Source organism: Staurois parvus, unplaced genomic scaffold, assembly GCF_062004578.1.
Source record: "Staurois parvus isolate SC_StPar_1 unplaced genomic scaffold, SC_StPar_1.0 ptg000177l, whole genome shotgun sequence".
NCBI lineage: Eukaryota > Metazoa > Chordata > Amphibia > Anura > Ranidae > Staurois > Staurois parvus.
The window spans coordinates 2,677,609-2,692,182 of record NW_028317973.1 but is presented as its reverse complement, the minus strand read 5'-3'; the positions used below and the strand labels follow the sequence as shown (position 1 = coordinate 2,692,182).

The 14,574-nt window shown below is 40.1% G+C and overlaps 1 protein-coding gene across 3 annotated transcripts in view; it reads left to right on the top strand.

Moving 5' to 3' along the window:
* Positions 1 to 14,574, top strand: part of CDH23 (cadherin related 23) — a 1,300,862-nt gene that overhangs the window by 1,264,188 nt on the left and 22,100 nt on the right. For all 3 annotated transcript variants that reach the window (XM_089677099.1, XM_089677097.1, XM_089677098.1), the window contains 6 exons: positions 1,477 to 1,606; positions 5,642 to 5,905; positions 6,010 to 6,171; positions 10,079 to 10,335; positions 11,788 to 11,885; positions 12,003 to 12,123. In XM_089677099.1, the coding sequence (XP_089533225.1) occupies positions 1,477 to 1,606; positions 5,642 to 5,905; positions 6,010 to 6,171; positions 10,079 to 10,335; positions 11,788 to 11,885; positions 12,003 to 12,123 (1,032 nt within the window). The remainder of the gene's footprint in view (positions 1 to 1,476; positions 1,607 to 5,641; positions 5,906 to 6,009; positions 6,172 to 10,078; positions 10,336 to 11,787; positions 11,886 to 12,002; positions 12,124 to 14,574) is intronic.

The following is a 14,574-nucleotide window of genomic DNA, read 5'->3' as shown; positions in this document are numbered from 1 at the left end:
CCCCCCCCCCCAGTCTCTCCCTGAAGCCTTCGATGAACAGTGATGAGAGCTGGTAGTGGATAAGCATTACAATCTCCCTGTGGCAGCTGTGCAGATGCTGCTGGGGTGGCCAATGCAACAGTTGTCCCCACTCTTAGTCACAGGATCGGGTCCCTATTGGTCTGGCCTCTACAGTCTGCTCACATGCAGCCAGAGTGACCCCTTACCTGGCCCCAAACAACTGCCCCATACTTTCCTTTTCTAACTCCTCCAGGATCTCAGAGTCTATAGGGATCTGTAGTTTTGCAGCCAGTCCTGTACAGTGTAACAGTCCCTCCCAAAATTCCATGCCCAGTGTCCTGTGTAGCTGATGTATACTCCTCCTGCTCTTTACTAGTTAGTCCCTCTGTCGCTTGCCAGACTCCTTAGTGACACCAGGGAAGCAGTGCTCCAATTGGACACTGCAACACTGGGTGACTCTGGTGGCCATCTTTAGTGTGGGCAGTGCTAATAAATAGCTGTGCCCTACTGAACTATGGTGTATATGTGAGTGGATGGAGTAGGGAAAGGAACCCCGCTTGTTTGGGATAGTGAAATAGTGTCAGGGAAAGGCTCCTGATCGAGAAGGGAGAGATTAAGGACACAGTTGACTGCTCTGCCGTTCTCCAGTCTATGGTATTAGACCACAGTACCTCATAAGATCTGCACAGTTCTGTTAAGTGATTCCATTCTGCCTGCCAGGGACTTGCCAATGCTGCTCCAGTAATGTAGAAGATGCCAGTGTAATATTATATGCTAAGGATCTCCCAATTTAGGCCTTAGGCCTCTTACTCATGATGACAATATCGTTTTGTTTTTTTTGCATGCTAGTCTCATATCAAAAACGAAGAAGTTATGAAAATTCTCATACAACTTCGAAATTAGGGTTATGTATTGTGTTGTAATGTTTTCTTTTGTTTCCGAGCATGCGCGGTCTTGGTCACTAAATTGTTTTCGTATAAATACTATACTAATTACACAAAAATCATTCACACTTTTTTGTGCTTTGTCCTTTCGGATATTTTTGCATGAACTGTCATGATCGGCGTTGTACTAATGATCAGATTATCAGACGATCGCTCCAAAAGTTTTTTTTTTTTTCATCTGAATTTCTCATCGTGTGTACTAGGCGTTACTGTTACCTCCACTGTCAGCATTCCTACACCTGTACTTTCAGTATTACTGTATTTGCTACTCCAACAGTATCTGGAACTGTTACTTCACTTGTTCTGCCGCTGTTGCTACAGCCACTTTATTAGTGATTGCCAATTGCTGCTCAACCTGTTACCTGTTTCACCTTCAACTCAACAAAATAATAACTATTCAACCTTTGCTTGGACTTTTTGTGTTGTTCTTCCAACTTTTGTATCAAACTTATTTTTTGGTGAATTGATCTATCTTCAAGCAGTGTGACATCTTTTATTGTATGTTGTCATCTATACTTTGCCATTTTCACAGAGAGGTGCCGTGCAGTACCAAAGCCTTTCTGTCCGTGAACATTCCAAACCTGGAACTATAGTGGGGAATGTCAGCGGTGCTCTGGATGCCGATGAAGGTTCAAATGCCATTGTCTACTATTTTATTGCAGGTAAAAAAAATGCAGGGCCCTTTATGGCTTTAGTCTCCTATACAGAGATTGTGTCACGAAATCCCCATCTGTTTGAAATAAAAGTTTTATTTAGGTTTTAATTATGTATTCTTTTCTTTCTCTTAATTTTGTATGTTTTCAGTACAATAGTGATATCAATTTGCTTTATGTTACTTACTTTGGATTTCATTTGAGCAGCTCACACTAGACCCTAAAATATAAGTTGATCTTTTCTTGAGCTACTATTATTGCTGGATTTTTAGGGACTAGATTCCTATTTAATGGTTTTGTTCTTTGATGCTCCCTTTTGGTAGTAGGCCTGAAAGTTTGTTTGTTGTACTGATGTATGAAAATAAGTGAAACTGTTCAATAGGTATTTAGTTTATAAATGTAACTGAACCTAAAAACAAAAATATATTTTAGCTTGTCAATCTTTTGATGTGGTGGCTGCATTAGTATTCCTTTTTTTTAGGCCAAGAACATTTTCAGCAAGTACAGAAAACGGTTGCTGATCTTGCCAGAAATGAAGTGTCTTTGTCATTTCCTGTGAGCTTAAAATAGATTACAAAAAAAGCTTATCCACTACTAGTTCCATAAGCTCCAATTAATCTTTGAAGATCAACATAGACAGGTATATGTTTGAAGTCCAGCCTGGCTGGCTACAATCATTTCCTTCTTACATGTACTGGAGGAGTGCAATGTAGCCACCCAGGGAAAGGAATTTTAACATTTGCGGGATTACAAATTGAAAATAAAGGACAAAAAGCCTGAAAAGAGAAAACAAATGCAGCCACCACTTCTAAGGACTGGTAAACTACATTTTTTTTGGGGGGGAGGGAGAAATAGGCTTTAAAAGAGAAGTATGTCCGAAGCTCTTATGGTCATACTTCTCTTGTGGTTCGCGGGAGTGCACTTAATTGTGCACTCCTGTGACCCAGAATCAGTCGACAGAGGGCTAAAGCCACTCCAGTCATTGAACCACTCCAGTCTCTGGATGTACCCTGACAATAATGTCGGAGTCCACCCAGATACTTTATCAGCAGTTGGCTCCACCTCTCTGAGCCTGAGCTAATCAATCCTCTCCCCTCTCCTGCTTGGTACTCCAATGAGCACTGGAGGGGCAGAGCACAGAGTAGTGACTGTCAGCGGTCAAGTGTTCTCTCAGTTCTGGGACTTGGAGCTGGTGGGGGACAGGTGCAGCATCACAGTGATACTGCAGCCATAGAGGTGAGCAGTATGTTTTTTTTCCTGCACTTTAATAGCAGGTATTGTTTCCACTTTTTATAGCTTACACTGTATCTTAGGCTGATGGTGGCTATGAAGATGGCAGTTCTCACCAATCTGCTCAACCTCTATTTAAAGTCATATTTATGAGTCAAACAGGCCACTTAAGAGAATTTGAAGAGGCAATAGATTCAGGACTATTTTTTAAACTTTTCTTTCCACCGTGTTCTCTATATTACTTATATTGGTACAATATACTCAAATTTCAATTCCTACCCATACAGCCCTCATATTACAGACCTTATGATCAATGTTAGTTTTGAATTGTTAGTTTTATGTTGGTTTCCAGAAAGATCCGCCTCTGGCTTTCCTAGTATGTTCCTCCCAGTCATCAGCACATCGCAGATAATGGCCCCAGGTGAATAATCATAAGATTCCAAGGGAAACAACCATAGATGGACTTTCTATATCAGGCTCTCCTTGACATTGAAGGGATGTTCCAAGAAATGCAGAGTTGCCCTGTTAACCGGCACCAGTCTGTATAGCCTGTGTGATCCAAAAACGCCCGACGTGCGTTCCAAGCCTCGCTTTCGCCAAGCGGAACGTGACCTCACCGGAGCCCAGAAGTGACGAAATCACGCTTCTACGAATGTTTCACCCAGTGGTGTCTTCCTGAAGGCGCTGCCGAGCGAAACATAAGTAGAAGTTCAACTATGGTTGGTTCACTTAGAATCTTATGATTATTCACCTGGGACCATTATCTGTGATGTGTTGATGACTGGGAGGAACATCCTAGGAAAGCCAGAGGCGGATCTTTCTGCATATATTATAACAATGCGCTATTGACCACCGTAACCGGGGTCAATTAAGTTTTGGTGTGTGAGCAATGCACCTATTTCATCTGCACGGGGTGAAGGCACACAGATTTATGGTCTACAGCAACGTATTCTGGAAGGACTGTCACTTTAATATTATGATTTACTTCATTTTCACTATTAACAAAGGTTTAATACTGTTTAGATAATTGGGAGTATGCAATATTACACTCAATGATATTTGATACGAAATGTAGAGAGATGTCTTGTTCTGATCATATGTTTTATGGTTGCACAGTGCCAACCTATTCACGATCGTATATGTTATCTCACTTTTTTGGGGCAGCTGCAAATTCACATTGTTGGCACAGTGTGGACACAACATTATTATTTAGCACATTGACACTAGGCACCATAATAATATTCTATAATATATGTTAATACACTGTGCTGTGGCTGTGTGTAAGGGAATCCAATATCAGCTACACCCTGTATTGGGAGAAGGAGATCTGCTACCTGTGTCCAGGCTCTTAAAGGGATAGGAGAAAGAGCTCTGCTGAATGCCCTGTCATTAGTGACCCCTGTCCTCCGCCCTGCTGACCCCTATACACTGCCCTATTGACCCCTGTCTTGTCCTGAAGACCCCTGCACACTACCCTGCTGACCTCTGTGCTTCACCCTGCTGACCCCTGTCTTACGCCCTGCAGACTCCTGTACACTGCTGCTGACCCCTGTCTTTCACCCTGTGGACCCCACACACTACCCTTCTGACCCCTGACCCCTGTACCCACTGTACACTGTATTACAAACTAATGTCCTCTGGACAGTTTTTATGGCAAAATTTGTGACATAAAAAACACAGCACAAAATTTTTTTCATATAAACAAATATTAAAAATAAAAAATATATAATAAAAAATTAAAAATATCCAAATAAATATATGTGCCAAAATAAGAGTCCCAATCCAAAGAATAAAGAAATGTTGAAATCCAATGTGCTCCAAACTCAACAAAACGGTGCTGTATACAGAGATTTCAGTGTGTTACCACCATCCGTGACAATCAACATATGCTGCTCTCACCAGATATATTGGACTCTCTATAATTAAGAGTCAAATATGCTTTGTGGATATTACATATCCTCCCAATTGGGGTTCACACTACTCAGAAGAAGCTCCAACAGAGGGATTTCCCACACAGATTGATCAATTTAAAAAAGGTTTATGGCACCCACACTCAGACAGGCTTGATCTGGCTCTGTTTGGGGATGGGGGGGATACGTAGTTTACAGAAAAAAGATACAATTCACTTTCAGTTCACAGAAAGTGACAAGGATAGTGCATTTCTGGTAGGAATGATAATGTTCTTAGCTTGGAAAATCAAAAGAGCCACCACATCTAAGGACTGGTATTTGGCAATATCATTTTTGTCAATGAGCGTAATTATCATTCAGAACTCAAAAACAGCAGATTATTTGCTGTCTTTGACAAGAGAAGGATCTGTGTAATGCATTTAGAGGATAGAAAACAATCTCTGCTTCAAGCAGATTATTTTGATTTTGCTTTATCATGTACAAGAGTCATCCAAATACTGATTTGGTGTTACCTTATTGTGTAAAAAGGTTACCCGATGACTGGTTTTCTTACATTTTTTGGAACTTCAGCAGCAAAATTTCTGTACTTTAGCATCAAGGTCTATCCACCTGCCACAGCCACTGCTAAGAGGTTTCATGATACTTGCTGACATTTTTATTTAGCTTACATTACAGAGAATGCAGTATTACTAGTCAGATTCTCAGTGTTATGGCAGGAGTGAGACTTCACACTGGTGGAAGATGGGGAGTTGGCAGAATTGGGAACATGGCCAGGAAAATCCCCCTGCTGGAGTCCCAGAGGGATATAAAAAACCATCCAGAACTATCAGTTCTGGATGGGTTACCACTTTAAAACCATATAATGTAAAATGATGTCCTGACTTGCAGTATATTTCTTTTGTAGCTGGGAATGAAGGAAACAACTTCCAGCTGGCTCCTGAAGGGAAGCTGACAGTTCTGAAGAACCTGGACCGAGAGAAAGAACCATACTACTCTCTTATAGTAAAAGCATCCAGCAACAGAAATTGGTCAGCCCGCAAAGCGATGAGGGCCGCGAGGATACAGAGTTTTGATTCCAGCACAGACTCAACCTTACAGGAAGTGAGGATCTACCTTGAGGACATTAATGATCAGCCACCTCGATTCACAAAAACGGAGTATACAGCAGGTAAGAAATTTGTTACAAATACTTAAAAACAACAAAAAATAGTTTAGAATGAAGTTTAGTAAATTTTCCATTTTCATATGATTATATTATATGTTTTTCTTCAGGTGTTGCAACAGATGCAAAAGTAGGCTCTGACCTCATCAAGGTTCTGGCACTTGATGCTGATGTTGGCAACAACAGTCTGGTATTCTACAGCATTTTAAGTATTCACTACATTAAGCAGAACTCAAATGACTCGCAGGAGGTGAAAAATATTTTTGTGATTGGTAAGAATATTCATTTTATCCATATTGTCTTTATTGCCTTTCCTGAGCTTAAAGGTCACCAAAATGTGGCCATTAACTTTCCTATGATTGCAAGGATTTATTTTTTTTATATTTTAGAGATTCCAGTGGTGAGGTATCTAGACCTGAATTTCCAGTTCTGCACAATCACTGCAGACATTACAAAGCCACATGATATGCTTACTTCTCATTCAGTGATTTTGCCACAACACCGCACCAACAAGTAGCCGGAAAGTTGTTTTCAATGAAGAACTCATTGATACAGTTAAAGTGTATCTTTTATTAAAAATTCCACTATTATGTCTATCATGTTAAGTCAGACAGACCTCATCTGGTAGACTTGCAATAAGATGAAAGGATCAGTTAGGCACAGTTGCAGTGCTGCACTAATAAGTAGGCTGCAGAATCTTCAGCACTAATGAGCAAATATGGTTCCCACCGACCAAGGCTGCTGTTAGAAACCATGGGGCCCCATACAGCCAACCTGACAGGGCCCTCCCAAAATAAAACACAGTTTACTATGCTTCAGTTATGAATGAACACAGTGAGGGATCGTTACCAGTCACTCATTGTGTTCATTCAGGAAACAAAGGGGCTGGTAAATGTGACATATTTACTGGATCCTTCCCCCACTCTCCATATTGAAGTAGACAAAAAAAGGCAGAGTGAACTTTGCCCAGACTGATATGCTGATTCATGTTGTAAATCGTGACACCAACAGAATTCTTGATGTCGATTGGTAAGTTCAGTATATGTGAAAACTTGGGGCCCTCACAAAATAAAACACAGTTTACTATGCTTCAGTTATGAATGAACACAGTGAGTGATCACTACCACTCATTCGTTTTGTTCATTCAGGAAAGGAAGGGGCTGGTAAATGTGACATATTTACCGGATCCTTCCCCCACTCTCCATATTGAAGTAGACAAAAAAAGGCAGAGTGAACTTTGCCCAGACTGATATGCTGATTCATGTTGTAAATCGCGATACCAACAGAATTCTTGATGTGATTGGTAAGTTTTGTATATGTGAAAACTTGGGGCCCTCCCAAAATAAAACACAGTTTACTATGCTTCAGTTATGAATGAACACAGTGGCAATCATTACAAATCACTCCTTGTGTTCATTCAGGAAAGGAAGAGCTAGTAAATGTGACATATTTACTGGATCCTTCCCCCACTCTCCATATTGAAGGATCCTATTGTGTGCTTACATTTTCCAGCGGGAACATACTATTTAATTACTTCCTGTACATTGAAACATGGTTTTTAAAATATTCACATATAATAATGTGCTTAACCATAAGACTCCGTTCACAGTTGAAATCACAGGCAGAATTGTTGTAATTTTATACACAATTTAAAATTGCAGCAAGATGTGCATTTGAGTGCTGTTATTTCTAATGGCACTCCAAACGCAGTGTGATTCTGCTGCAATTATTGTGTAACAGAATGGCATTGTTAAAAAGAGCAGCAGCTTAAGTGACAAATGTGCATAGGGCAGCCCATTGAAGTGAATGGACTGCCCTATGCCCGACACATGTTTCCATGTGTAAATCATGGTTTGAAAATAGCAAGACCTGAACGGGGCCTGGAGCCCAATTAACCATTTGGTTTCATTGACCTAAATATATTCCAGGTTAATCAAAACAAAAGGTGTTCAACATTATACAGTTTGTTTTTTTCTAAGTCAGCTACTGTACCTGATAATAATGCTTCCTGTAGTAATTTAACAGCGTTGCCATTTTCAATAAAGTGACTAAAGGCACCATTTTTTTTTATAGTTCTGGATATAGTGGAGAGGGATTAGAACTCATGTCAGGTTTTATTGCTGTCTGTGTCCCCATTTATCATTATTACCAAGCATGAAAGCAAACCTATTGAAAGGAAGAATCTTTCAATGGGAACGCTAGTTCTGGTGACAACCAGTTTGTTTCTTAGATGAAGAATCTTTCAATGGGAACGCTAGTTCTGGTGACAACCAGTTTGTTTCTTAGAGGAAGAATCTTTCAATGGGAACGCTAGTTCTGGTAACAACCAGTTTGTTTCTTAGATGAAGAATCTTTCAATGGGAACGCTAGTTCTGGTGACAACCAGTTTGTTTCTTAGATGAAGAATCTTTCAATGGGAACGCTAGTTCTGGTAACAACCAGTTTGTTTCTTAGATGAAGAATCTTTCAATGGGAACGCTAGTTCTGGTGACAAACAGTTTGTTTCTTAGATGAAGAATCTTTCAATGGGAACGCTATTTCTGGTGACAACCAGTTTGTTTCTTAGATGAAGAATCTTTCAATGGGAACGCTAGTTCTGGTGACAACCAGTTTGTTTCTTAGATGAAGAATCTTTCAATGGGAACGCTAGTTCTGGTGACAACCAGTTTGTTTCTTAGAGGAAGAATCTTTCAATGGGAACGCTAGTTCTGGTGACAACCAGTTTGTTTCTTAGATGAAGAATCTTTCAATGGGAACGCTAGTTCTGGTGACAACCAGTTTGTTTCTTAGATGAAGAATCTTTCAATGGGAACGCTAGTTCTGGTGACAACCAGTTTGTTTCTTAGATGAAGAATCTTTCAATGGGAACGCTAGTTCTGGTGACAACCAGTTTGTTTCTTAGATGAAGAATCTTTCAATGGGAACGCTAGTTCTGATGACAACCAGTTTGTATCTTAGATGAAGAATCTTTCAATGGGAACGCTAGTTCTGTTGACAACCAGTTTGTTTCTTAGAGGAAGAATCTTTCAATGGGAACGCTAGTTCTGGTAACAACCAGTTTGTTTCTTAGATGAAGAATCTTTCAATGGGAACGCTAGTTCTGGTGACAACCAGTTTGTTTCTTAGATGAAGAATCTTTCAATGGGAACGCTAGTTCTGGTAACAACCAGTTTGTTTCTTAGATGAAGAATCTTTCAATGGGAACGCTAGTTCTGATGACAACCAGTTTGTTTCTTAGATGAAGAATCTTTCAATGGGAACGCTAGTTCTGGTGACAATCAGTTTGTTTCTTAGATGAAGAATCTTTCAATGGGAACGCAAGTTCTGGTGACAACCAGTTTGTTTCTTAGATGAAGAATCTTTCAATGGGAACGCTAGTTCTGGTGACAACCAGTTTGTTTCTTAGATGAAGAATCTTTCAATGGGAACACTAGTTCTGGTGACAACCAGTTTGTATCTTAGATGAAGAATTTTCCAATGGGAACGCTAGTTCTGGTGACAACCAGTTTGTTTCTTAGATGAAGAATCTTTCAATGGGAACGCTAGTTCTGGTGACAACCAGTTTGTTTCTTAGGGGAAGAATCTTTCAATGGGAACGCTAGTTCTGGTGACAACCAGTTTGTTTCTTTCTAAGTCAGCTACTGTACCTGATAATAATGTTTCCTATAGTAATTTAACAGCGTTGCCATTTTCATTAAAGTACAACTAAAGGCACCATTGTTTTTATAGTAATGGATATAGTGGAGAGGGATTTGAACTCATGTCAGGTTTTATTGCTGTCTGTGTCCCCATTTATCATTATCACCAAGCATAAAAGCAAAAAAAAAAAAGATCCCAATTTTGGGGTTGTTACCAGAACAGGAATAGAGGAAGAATCTTTCAATTGGAATGCTAATTCTGGTGACAACCAGGGATTCCCTCACTTTTGAGAGATTTCCTTCTACTTCCTGTTTTGACTATGGGACAGGAAGTGAAGGTAAATCTTCCCAGTGAGATACAGATGGCAAAAAACTGATAGATGTTATACTATATATCCTTCCCTTACTCTATCCAAAATGAAAAAAAAACTTTGCCTTTAGTTCAACTGTAACACCACCTGATCTTACAATGTAAATTGTTTAGTTAATTAGACTAATTATACTGTAATTATGCCTACCTATGTATGTTCTGTCTTTGTAGGTAATGTTGATGGTATTATTCGGACGTTTGATCTCTTTACTGCCTACAGCCCTGGTTACTTTGTGGTTGACATCATGGCCTCTGATCTGGCTGGGCACAATGATACTGCTGTTGTCGGAATATATATCCTACGTGATGACCAGCGCTTAAAGATAGTTATTAATGAGATTCCAGACCGGGTGCGTGAATTTGAGGAGGAATTTATACGACTTTTATCCAACATCACAGGAGCCATTGTCAATACAGATGACGTTCAGGTAAAAACTGAGTGAAGAGCACAAGGTTCAATATTCTTGCTTAGACCTTTATTTTAAGAAATAAACATTGTTGAATTAGGTAGATACATTATCAGATCCTTATGACTTTAAATTGCCTCACATTTTACAATCCTCTGTCACAACCCAGATGGTGATTGTAAGAAACATATATCAAAATTACCCCTCCACACACAAAAATTGTACATGCACATTGATTTCCTTAAGCCCTTGGCGCCGGCGCCTCCCGGCCCTTTAAGGGTTTCAGAAGCTGGGAGGCAGGGCGGGGTTTAGGTCATGTGACCGCCGTGACAGGCCGTCATGGCGGTCACATGATCGGGAAAGGTCCCAATCGAAAGAGGAGATCGGGACCTTTCCGTGAGTACATGTGTGCTGGGAGCCCGCAGGGCACACGCTCTCAGCACATATGTTTTTTCTTAATAGACTACAAATGTGAGGCCGGCATGAAGAGGTTAACCACTTCCCGCCGATCCATGTACATAAACGGCCGGACGGGAGCAGTGCAGGAGCGGGTTGCCGTGTATAAACGGCGCCCGCATTTACAGCCTATGCACGCTCCCTGTGTGAGGTCCCAATCATGTGATCACTGATTGGCCAATCATTGATCACATGAATAGTAGTAAACAAGATGTCACTTCCTGACATCTTTGCTTACTACTTGTGAAATCTGTGAATGATCACAGAGGTCACATGGTACAAGGCTATTCACAACAGCCTTGTACCATGTGACAAGCTGTGACCAATCACAGCTCTCACAGTATTTCTCAATGGCTGCAAGAATGCAGCCAGAGAGAAGGAGAAGTGATTGATTTTACATTTATGGATGTAAAAGCAATCAGTGTAATAAAAAATCTTCATAACCCCCCACAAGTAGCGCAGTATCACTTTGGTGACACTGTACTGCTAGGGTGACAGTATGTAAAAAAAAAAAAATAATAATATAAAACAATAAAATAAAAATTTAAAAACATTTTTTGAAAAATTATAATTTTTGGTTATAAACTAATTTTGTTTTTTTTTACTAAAAAGATAACTGAATAAATTTTGGCCAAGATTTATGAAGAAAGAGTATTTATTTGCAAAATTTTATAAGAAAAAAGTGTGATAGCACTGAAAGCTGAAAATTGGCCTGGACAGGAAGGGGGTGAAGGTGTCCGGACTTGAAGTGGTTAAAGGATATTATCCAATCCCATGGAACACATTGGAGTCTGCTAAGCTATTGAAACAATTTTCAGTCCATCTCCTCATCACTAATTCACACAATCTCATCTAAATTTCATGATTAGGCAGGGTTTTATATAGTGTGTCACATTATGAGTTCTCAGCACAGTTCAGTTCAATCTAAACTTAGTAGACTCTGCAGACCAAATGTATTGTTCTTTGTGTCTCCTAGTATATTAATGTTATATGTACATTTCTGTTTTATTCCCATAGTTTCATGTAGACAAAAAAGGCAGAGTGAACTTTGCCCAGACTGATATGCTGATTCATGTTGTAAATCGCGATACCAACAGAATTCTTGATGTCGATCGGTAAGTTTTGTATATGTGAAAACTTGGGGTTATGTAAATAGAAAACAATTTCCTTATATCACTTCATGGTCAGTTTTTATATGGTTAATTAAAAAAAATATTTACTTTCCTTCCAAGAGTTATACAGATGATTGATGAGAATAAAGAACAATTACGGAATCTATTTCGCAATTACAATGTCTTGGATGTGCAACCAGCCACTACACCCAGTGCTCCGGAGGACTTGTCTGCATTACAGGTAGAGCTTGTTTAAAGCTTAAGTGCAGCCAAAAATCACAAACAGAACAATCAGCACAAGGGATATAAAATACAGTCAGTAGGATTTGTCCCTTGTGCTGATTTCTCTTGTGTTAGTGAAGTTCTTTCTCCTTTCTGTCTTCATCCTGTCAACAATCCTTGCTGTCATAATTTTCTTGTGTGGCTGGGGTGTATACAACTAACGAGCTGTCACAGACTATCAAGATAGCCCAATTATGCCCTCCCTTTCTGACCAGCTTCGTCATTCATAGAAGCTGTACTACAGCTCCTAAGAATGAAACTTAATTTATAAATGGAGGCCGGGCGAATGATTGGTAGGCCAGCCCCCTCCATTAATAGATCTTTTTTCATTTATAGTATACATATTAGTACGATACACATGCACGAGGGAAGAATGTGATTAGATCACTCTTTAAAGTTTAACTAAATTATAATACCTGCATAAGGTTCTACAGTGTGGTAGATACCTACAGATTACCATATTTATGAAGTGGATATTGGGTATCATAAATCACCTGGGCTTTGCTTAGGTTGCAGTTAAATACCACTTTTTCCCAGATTTAAAATGGGGAATTCTCAATTTTTGTTTGATGCAGAGTGCATAATAGGGAAGATACAGTCTAGGTGGCAAGCTCTGAATGGTATAATCTTTTTCCTGATGCCTCCATGACAGCATGCCTGTGATAAGCTCTGCTTTGGACTCCTCCTTCAGGACCAGTGAATATATAAAAAAAAAGGATTAAGGTATCGCCAGCATTCTCCTTTTTTTCCTCATGCCTTATGGTGAAAAGGACCACATTACATTCTACCCAGATAGGGTGGAACTCAGAATACTGTGCGGATTTGTTCCTTTTCCAGTCTTTCAGAACCATGGGCTCTGCCAACCTTTTCAGACCCAGAATAGGGTACCCTCCATGAGCTCGACATCCCCAGTGTACTAAGGTGCTATCTTCAAGCTACAGCATCTTTTAAGGACTTGTCTATTCTATTTGTCATCCCCTGGGGCAACAACAAGGGAAAAGAGGCTTCATCAAGAACAATTGCTTCATTGATATTCAAGTTAATTCAGAAGGCGTACAGAGCCAGGGGTTTGGAACCCTCCTCTTCAATCATTGCACATTCAACCAGGTCTGTCTCCGCTTCATGGGCAGCTAGGGCAAACATATCCATCGAGACCATCTGCAGAGAAGCTACGTGGTTGTCCCAACACATTTTTATGAGGTACTACAGAGTAGACCCAGGGACTCTCTCGTCTGTGGAGTTCGGCAGACAAGCTATCAGAGCGTCCGTTGCCTGTTCCAAATGAAAATCCTCCTATTTTGAATAAAATTTTTTCTAAACATGATCCCACCCATTTCAGCTAGTTATTTATCACTGGTATGCTGCCATGGAGGCACCAGGAAAACAGAAAATTGTACCATACTTACCGTAATTTTCCTTTCCTGGTGCCTATCCATGGCAGCATACAATCCCACCCTCTGTATTCTATATTACAGAGAATGTTGGGAGTACCTTAATCCTTTCATTTATATATTCACTGGTCCTGAGGGAGGAGTCTAAGGCACAGCTTATCACAGGTATGCTGCCATGGATAGGCACCAGGTAAGGAAAATTACGGTAAGTATGGTACAATTTTCTGTTTTCATGTGTTCCTGTGTCTAGATCACATGACCAGTGATAACACATGACCTAGTGCATAGGTGAAAGAAATTTTCACAAATTAAGCCTGTGCTACATGTAAAAACAAAAACTCCCTATACCAATATAATCTATAGCTGCAGTCTTTAAAAGCCAATAGTGCTCCCAAAATAATTTTTTCAAAAATTGTGACTTTGCTGTACTTAATAAACCTAAAAAAACTATTAATTTCTCACATGATCCAATAAATTCATGTGCTACATCTGTGGTATTTCTTTTGAAAAACATCAAAACTCATAAATATTATCAAAGGCTCAATATTCACAAGTATTAAGTGAAAAATATCAAGTGCATATTTTCACGTGTCCAGTGTCATAAAAATTTTGTAAAATATAGAAAGTGTTCAGTGCGCTAAAAGTCCACAAAGCACAAAGTGACTTCTGCTTCAGTCAAATGTATGATCTTCTCATTCCTCAGTGCCCACACCTCATGTGTCAGGGCAGGAGCTGAGGAACGGACAGGCAGGCCTAACAATGTAACGCACTGGCTGACGACAACCACCACCCACAGACCGAAGTCCCTCAGGGCGCGGAGTCTTAGTCCCAGGCTGCCCTTCACCAGGGCCCCTGATGGTAGGGATGGACTTGACGCAGCCAGGAACCAGGTCGCGGCCCCCGAGACACCTCATCTGCGGTAATGGCTGCCGCCAATGGCGTGTAGCTGGTGGAAGAGACAAAAGAGTAGTCAGACAAGCCGGGGTCAACAACAACAGGACAAAACAGTACAGGACAGC